At 31.5% G+C, this 8766-nt stretch overlaps 1 protein-coding gene across 1 annotated transcript; it reads right to left on the bottom strand.

Moving 5' to 3' along the window:
- Positions 1 to 5460: 5460 nt before the first annotated feature.
- LOC110094391 lies at positions 5461 to 7345 on the bottom strand. The gene is made up of 2 exons (XM_020819619.2): positions 6942 to 7345; positions 5461 to 6092 (listed from the first exon to the last, which is right to left on the bottom strand). Exons 1-2 carry the CDS (start codon positions 7318 to 7320, stop codon positions 5758 to 5760), a joined length of 714 nt encoding a protein of 237 aa, XP_020675278.1. The 5' UTR covers positions 7321 to 7345; the 3' UTR covers positions 5461 to 5757.
- Between the last annotated feature and the right edge of the window lie 1421 nt (positions 7346 to 8766).

The raw sequence follows: 8766 nt of genomic DNA, 5'->3' as shown, positions 1-8766 counted from the left end.
TTGAAGGTGCAGCTTCAAGAGTTGGTTGATCAAGATTTTGTCCGTTCTAGTGTATATTTGTGGGGAGCACATAATTTATTTATGAAGAAAAAGATGATACTATACATATGTGTAATGATTATAAGGAATTAAATAAGATCACTATCAAGAATAAGTATCATTTTCTAAGAACTGATGGTTTATTTGATCAACTTGTGGGAGCTTTTTTATTTCATAGATTGATTTGAGATTTTGATATTATAAGGTTAAGGTGAGAGAAAAAGATGTGATGAAGATTGCATTTTGTACATGATATAGGCATTACAAGTTCTTCGTCTTATCTTTTAGGGTGACTTATGAACCCTAATTATTTATGGATCTGATGAACAGGATATTCACATAATATATAGATCAGTTAGTGATCATGTTTATATATTACATTATAATTTACTCAGCTTTTGAAGAGGTTCATGTAGTACATTTAAGGATTATTCTGGATGCTGAGGCAGCATAAGTTGTATGTAAAATTCTCCTAGTATAAATTTTAACTACATAGTATCTCCTTTAGAGGGCATGTGGTGAGTAATGCGTGCATTTAGGTAGATATCTAGAAGGTTCAAGTTTTTATTAATTAGCTGTTACTTATTACCCAATGCCTACTACGGTGTTTGAAGTATGCAATTTTTTAGGTATAACTAACTATTACAGGAAATTTGTGAAAATATTTTCTAGATTTTTGCACCTCCAACAAAGCTAACTAAGAAGTCAGTCATTGTCATTTGGACGTCTAATTATGAGGCAAGTTTTTAATATTAAAGAACTATTTAACATCTTCTCCTGTTTTTACTATCCCATTAGGTATAGAGAGATTTCAGGTATTTAGTGATATTTCATTGAAAGGATTAATATGTATTCTAATGCAACACATATAGTTTATAACATATATTTCTAGGCAGTTAAAGCCACATGAGAGGAATTATTAACATATCATTTTGAGCTTGTTGTTGTTATATTTTCTTTGAAGATCTAGAGGCAATACTTCTATAAAGTTGGATGTGAGATTCTCACTTATCTTCAAAGTTTGAAGTGCATATTTACTCAAAAGGATTTGATTTGCAAGCAAAGAACATGGCTTGAGCAAAGGATTATGATTTAACTATTCAATATCAACCTGGTAAGATAAATATAGTAGTAAACACTTTGAGTAGAAAGTCTATTAGAGTGTTAAGCCTTCTACTTACTTCTGAAGCTCTTCTTATTTAAGATATGAAAAAGTTAGAGTTAGAAGTAATTGATCTTGCTATTCAAAATTCTAGTATTTTAACTTAGATGATTATCCAATCATATATAAAAGAAAGGATTCAGGAATCCCAGAAGTTAGATCAAGAGTGTTTGAAGATGATTGAATAAACAAGTCTAGTAAGAAACTTGAACTACTATAATCTAAGTTTAGTATCATTTTTTGTAAGAATAAAGTTTATGTTCATAGCTCTAGAGGTCTGAGATAAGTGATTCTACATGAAGCAAGACATAGATTGATCTAAAAATGTATATTCTGGTGGCCCGGATTGAAGAAGGATGTAGTAAATCTTATTACTAAGTGTGAAACCTTCCAGTTAATAAAAGTTGAGCATCAACGACTATAAGGCCTTTTATAACTGGTACCTATTTCAAAGTGAAAATGGGAAGGAGTGTTGAAAGATTTTATTATCGAATTCTCTAGATTAATGCTTGGATAAATGTTATATTGGTTGTGGTAGATCATCTGATGCACATTTAATTATGATCCAACATGCTGATTCGATGGATAGGTTGAAATATGTGTATGTTTAAGAGATTACCTAACTGGATGGAATACTAATGGTGATAATTTCTAATGGAGATGACATATTTACCTCCAGGTTATAGAGGAGTACTCAATATGGTTTGGGTACTAAACAACACTTTAGTATGACATTTTATCCTCGTATTTATGGATAATCTTAGAGGATTATTAAGGTATTAGAAGATCTTCTAAGATTATGTGTTTAAAATTTTGGTGGAAGTTGGGAGGATCACATTCCTCTAATCAAGTTTTCTTATAATAATAGTTTTTAGTCGACCATAGGTATGGCTTCTTATAAAGCTCTATATGATATAAAGTGTAGAACCTCATTATCTTGGATAGAAATGGGAGAGAGGAGTCTGATAGGGCTAGCTTTAGTTGATGATGCTATTAAAAAGATCTATCTAATTAGAGATAGATCTAAAGCAGCATAGAATAGGAAAAAATAATATTATGATGCAAAGCGCCAAACTGTGAGATTTTAGTTTACATATTTTGTATATATAAATAGTATACCATTGAAGTGTGTAATCGGATTATGAAAGGAAGGAAATTGAGTCCAAGGTAATTTGGACCATTTGAAATAATTAAATAAATTAGAAAATCCACCTATAGGTTAGTTTCAAACCATATGTATAATATTCATAAAGTATTCCACATGTCATCTCTGAGAAAATGGGCATCTAATTTTAGAAGAGTATCTACATATGAAGTTGAAATGCATCCAAATCTGAGTTGTAGAGAAGAGGAAAAAAGGAGTAAGGGCAGTTTGGTCTATAATATTAAAAATTTAAGGAATGCATATTTCAATGGTTAAGGTACAATGGAAACACATAGTAGAGAAAGAAGCAACTTGGAAAAAAGAAATTGTGATGAAAATGTTGTTTGCTCAATTTAAGTTTTGAAATGTTGAGTATGATATTTTTCTGAGAATGGGAGGATTGTAATATCAAAAAGTAAGATGCAGTTGTACTTGTTCTAACCTGATCTGGTAAGAACAATGAAGTGAATTTTTGCATTCATTGTACCTTCTGCATGTGTCAATGAGTGTTATAAATGCATGTGAATGTTTGAATCTATTTAATATGGGCCTCAGGGATCTGTGTGCTTGAATAAAAACCTAATTTTTTTCCCCTAGGAGTACTGCAACCTTTAGTTAGCAGTGTTGCAATATTGAGCTCTCTAATAATTTTAGAAAACTGCAATGTCATGCTCTCATATGAAGAGTCCTACGACATTCGATCAAATTCTTAGATAAATGTAAAAATCCATGATTTGTATTTTACAAAAAAAAAAATTAAACCCCACTTCAACCATTTAGAGAAAGGGTTTTTAGTGAGAAAAAGTTGAGTTTTTAGTAACTCTAATATATTTTCTATCATCGGCCTAATTTTGTAAGTTGTTCTGATTGAGGTAGGTTACATTTCACCTAGCTTAGTTCTTAAAAATACAAAATCTTTTTTTTATTTAAATTATAATTTCATTGCCTAAAAAACAAGAATAACTTCCACACACACTAAACTTTTAATGAGTAACTTTCTATGTCTTAAATATAATCATTCTGAACATTTAGGTATTTTTTTAAAAAAAAATTGCTAAGTAAACTAAAAAGTGAACCATTTTTATCCAATTAAAAATAATTTTGATATTAGGGAATAATGTTATATTGCAATTAAAGCTGTCAAATAGTATTTTGAATAATCACTTGAAATTTGGTGAAATTTTGAAACTATAAAATTCTGCTCAATAATTGAATTTGTTGCCTACTCATAAAGTATTTTATACATTTTGAAAATGGTATATTTATATTTTTTTACTGCAATGATATGATATATATGCTTAGCTTGTTGAAATGTGTGATTTTATGATGCTTTGATGTTAGAGGAAGTTTTGTTATGCTGGATATATAAGGAGTCATAAGGGTTTGAATTCTAAAAATCTGATATGTGCTAAGCATTAAGAGCCTTAAGGGCCTATTTCTGATATCCTTGCACATAAAGTCATAAGGGTTTGAATTTTGATAAATGTTTCTAATGAAAGGTATAAGAGCATGAGGAAAATCTGTTAATTTTATTCTAATTTATTTACTTTTCTTGAATTGTTATTTAAAATTTTTATACCTACAAGCTAGCATTATTTTGTTTAGTATTGAGAATTGTTATTAACTATTTTTAAACTTAGTTAAGTGAATAATAAAATGTGAAATACTTGATCAATGAGGTCAGTGGGCATAACCTTCTAGGCTATGTTGGCTCACACCTCCTCACTATTCTATTTTAGGTCAAGGAAAGGGTGAGGTTGCATGTTTAGATTTCTCTGAATCTAGATAGGTATTCTTTAATTTTATTCAATCATGGCTATTTATTTATGCTCTATTATGGTCTGTAGCAATGTCCTATAGTGTCTAGTTGTTGTATAGACATTTTGATGATGAATGAAAATAATAGAAATTTATGAATGAGGTTATGTTTATGCTTAGTAGAACTTAATAAGAAGCTCTGTGATATGTTTAATTTAAAAAAAAAAATCTAAAATGTCTCCAAAACTTTGATCATGGGCTTGGCCTATCACCATTCAACATGATATGACATGTCATATATATGGGTCATATTAGGTTGGGTTTCGACAGTATCACACCATCCGTTGATTATGAAGAAGTGGATTAATTGTAACTAACGACATACAGTACCAGAATTATTTCAATTGGGTTAACCTCCATTGCTTTTTTTCCTTTTTTATTTTTCACATAAAAGTTTGTATCTCTTGTCTTTTATCTTTATATGTGATGGATCTTTATATAAAACTAAGAAGTTAAACTATTTTCTCCATTACCTTGAATATTCTAGCATGCAATTTTTTTAGACTAATATATTTAATTTTATATACAATAAATTAGTATACATGAAACATAAATAGTATTCGGAGTATTATATTGTTCTCTTGTGGTACATCTTGAATTTTAATTTATACATATTTGAAATATGACAATAAGACTATAAATATTTTAAATTTGAATATTACACATGATGTAATTTTAATTTATAAGTTTCAATTTTAAATTTAAATATATTTAAAAGTTATATAACACATCACAAACGTATTACTTCAAAATTTGAATATGATATATATATATATTATATATATATATATATATATATATATATAATATATATATATATATATATTTATATATTTATAATATATATATAATATATATTATAATATATATATATATATATATCAATATTTAAAATAATAATTTAATAAAATAAATTACACATTCAATGCAAAACTTGATTATTTATGAAGCTAACACCAATTTAAGAAAATGAACTATTGAATCCTTATATTTGGGTAGTCATCATCAATTCATTGGGAATTTAATCAAAGCAAAAAAATACTGATTGGGATTTTATTATGCTCTCTAAGATTGTGGTTGTCAATATGATCAAGATTCTGCCTCGTATTTCAAGAAACAATCTTGTCCCTACATGTACGAAGACCAATGCGATAGTAGTTTCTTTGAATTCACTCTCATTTTGCCTCGTATTTCACTCTTATTAGCCTCAAAAACTTATCACAAGTGGTAGGTGTGGCGTTCTAGTTATTAACCAAGTAATTTTCAAGCAAGATAACATTATATGAAAGAGCAAAGCTTTTTTTGCCAAGAAAATCAAGCACAAGATCGAAGCTTTATTTCTCATATCATAATCATCTTCTTCTACATTCATTATGAGGCTGAAAAGTGGAGTGCCAGAAGGGGAAGGTGGGGCTGCAGAAAGGGGTGCATGAGATGGCGAGAGGAGGTCAGTGATGGGCAATTATTCTCACTTTGATCTGCATGAACACATACGATCATATTATCTTTTTAACCAAACATTATACATTCTATTTATCTTCTATTTACAGTAAATATAAATATAAAATGATAATATATGTAACATTGCTGTTCCTTAATCTGTGGATGAAATAGCCCTCCTTGTCAAGCTTCTTATCCAACCCCTTCTTCCCCTGACTCTCTCCACCTTCCTTGTAATTCCTGTATGAGATACACCAGCCTTGCTGGACCTAATCCAGCGAGCCAGTTGGATTAACTGTCCAATCTTCTTGCGCCATCTAAGCCCACTTTGCAGCTTCGCTTTCTCCACCACACTGTTTATCCTTCCGTTGATCTCCTTCAACTTATCTTCCTTTCCACTGGCAAGCCATGACGACCGTTCACTTGTGTTTTTCACGTTCTCCCAAGATCCACGCCCATCAGGCTCAAACTTTATTGATATGAAAGAATCTAAGCCAAATAATTAACCAAATATACATAAGTTATAGATCAAGATTATCAGAATCTCAACATTCAAAGCTTCAGAAATTTGCAGTTAATGTTAGCTAGCTTTATGATGATATAATGATCTTCAATTAGTGCTTTCAAGTTATAATCTGTAGAGGAAAAGAATATTCTATTGAAGCAAATGATTTCAGTTTCGTCTAATAGAGTATAAACAGCAGATTCAGAAAACAGCAATTAAAGTTAGCTAGATGTATGATGAACTATATGATGTGCAAATAGAGCTGTCATGTGATGATCTGTGAAGGAAGATTTTTCTATCAAGCAATTGAGTTTAGTTTTATGATGTAAAGTATAAACAAAACAGATTCGAAGTCAGATTTAAAAAATCTTTGAAATCTTTTATAGGATATGATGAATCCCTTTCAGTCATTATCTGAAAACTCTGAATTGTAACGAGTTATAACAGAAATCTAGGCAGAGAAAAAAATGAAAGAATAATGAAATCAACTTTTCCAGAATCTTAACATCCAAAACATCAGAAATAGCGATTAATGTTATGTCTGATAATCCATATGATGATGTTCAATCAGTACTGTCTTGTAATGATCTGTGAAAGAAAATTTTTTTAATGAAGCAATCAATTTTAGTTCATGATATAAGTATAATCAGCATGCAGACTTGAAGCCAGATTTAAAAAATCATTGAAGCTTAGTGCTAAAACTTCTCTTGGATATGATGAGTGTCATTCTGTCTTGTGAAAACTTTATATTGAAACAAGTCACAATAGAATCTCAGGCATAGAAAATATAAAAATTTAAGGAAATCAATGAAGAGATAGAATAAGATTAATGCCTTCATGGCTGGTGATTGAGCCTTCTTCGTTGTTTTCCTCATCTGGATTTTGATTTCGAGCTTCAAAGCGGTGGAAGAAAGAGCCTAAAGCAAAGACTTTAGGAAGGGCTATGGAAGGCTTTCTCCTCAGCCCTTGGAAGACATTATTAGCATTTTTGGGAAGGTGAACGTGACTTTGCTTTGAGGCGAGGATGAGGAGCCTTTCCTTCAAGCAAAGAGCACAGACTCCTACAAGAAATTCCTTTGGGTGGAAATAGCAGAATAAGTTGTCTTCTCCGTAAGGATTCATGGTGTTTTGTTGGGGAAGGATATTAGAGGACAGAAAAATGGAGGAAAATAGCGAAATATTGAGAGGAGGAGAAACAAATATATATGGCATTTAAATGAGTTATATTTGTTTCTCTAAAAAGTTTTATTTTGATTACTAAAGTTATGAAACTCATATTTATAAATTAAGAAACATTATTATAATTGGTTGTGTGTCTTTTTCATCCCACCTTCTTATGATCGCTCTTCCATTCTAAAATTTAATATACTATCTTACATTTTTTTTTTTCAATGCTTGTTAGAAAATTGTTGGTAATAGAGTCAGAGTTTTACTTCTACCTTTACATATAGATCTTACATACACTCAAATAAAGAGAAGAGTGCGAAATTACTAGATCGCCAAGGGGGAGGGGGGGGGGGGGGGGGTGAATTGCGAAATTTGTTGCAATAATTAATATCCTAAGCAAGAGTTCTAATATTTTTTTGTGTTTTTAAATTTTTAACAAGAAAACTTTAAGTAATATGAAAGCAATTAATTGAACTCAACATGAAACAATGAAATTCTTTTTCTTTCACAATTATCACCAAGCAAATATAATGAAAATAAAGTGCAAGCAAAAATAAAAAGCGATAAGGAAAAAGCATACCATAATTTTATAGTGGTTCGGTCAAACCATGACCTACGTCCACTCCCCGGAGTCCTCCACTCAGGGAATTTCATTACAAACTATAGTTCTTCTTTTGCCCCCTCGGCAAGGCGGAGAAGCCCTCACAAGACTCACTTTCACCAACCTGGCGTGGCGAAGTACCAATCGCTTTTCTCACCCTCCTAGCGACGGCAGCGAACCTTCTTGTTTTTCTCCCTCCTGGAGAAGGCAGAGTACCATCGAGGTCACGGATGTAGAAGAGTCTCCCCCTTAGAGAGCCTCCCACAAGTTCTTCTCTTGCCATTGGAGGAGCAAGATGCAGCAAGAACGAAGCAACCGCGTGATCTCCCTCACACTACTTCTACCTCACCAAGCTCACCCTCTCCTTCCTCTCTCAAACCCCAAAAACTTCTCAAGAGCTCTCTCCCAAGGATTCTCTCTCTAATCACGTTCCCCTCTTTCTGTCTCTCACAAAAACATTACTATTTGATACTTAAAACGGGCTCCAAAATCCCTAAAATTTTCAAAGTAGTCGTTACTATCGTACAATACAATTTACCATCGAATAGTACGATTTTTATAACAGGCTTCATCCTGGTATGAAGGTTTATGAATAGTTCAAAAACTTCTAAATATATTCGTACAGTACGATTTACAATCGTACAGTACGATCATCAACTCTTCTGTTCGTACAGGACAATAGTCGAGATGATAAAAACTCGTCTCTGTGCATTCTAGGGTACGACCTACTTAGTACAATACGAATTGTAAAAATTAAGGCATCATCCAGGACGAATTCCGGGACGATCGAAACTCGTCTCTGTACATCGTATGTTACGATATACATCGTATAGTACGATTAAGCAAAAACAGGAGATCGTCCAGGACAAAGTTCGAGACGATCAAAACTC

The sequence above is a fragment of the Dendrobium catenatum genome, unplaced genomic scaffold, assembly GCF_001605985.2.
Source record: "Dendrobium catenatum unplaced genomic scaffold, ASM160598v2 original_scaffold_209636, whole genome shotgun sequence".
NCBI classification, from domain to species: Eukaryota; Viridiplantae; Streptophyta; class Magnoliopsida; order Asparagales; family Orchidaceae; genus Dendrobium; species Dendrobium catenatum.
The sequence above is the reverse complement of the archived record's forward strand: the minus strand, read 5'-3'. Positions and strand labels throughout refer to the sequence as shown.

Bases quoted from the DNA above. Each gene is read 5' to 3' on its own strand.
- LOC110094391 (XM_020819619.2), bottom strand. From the start codon at position 7,320: ATGCCATATATATTTGTTTCTCCTCCTCTCAATATTTCGCTATTTTCC. The intron at 6,093-6,941 runs GCATTAATCTTA...TATTTGGCTTAG, and splicing joins CTCAATCACCAGCCATGAAG to ATTCTTTCATATCAATAAAG.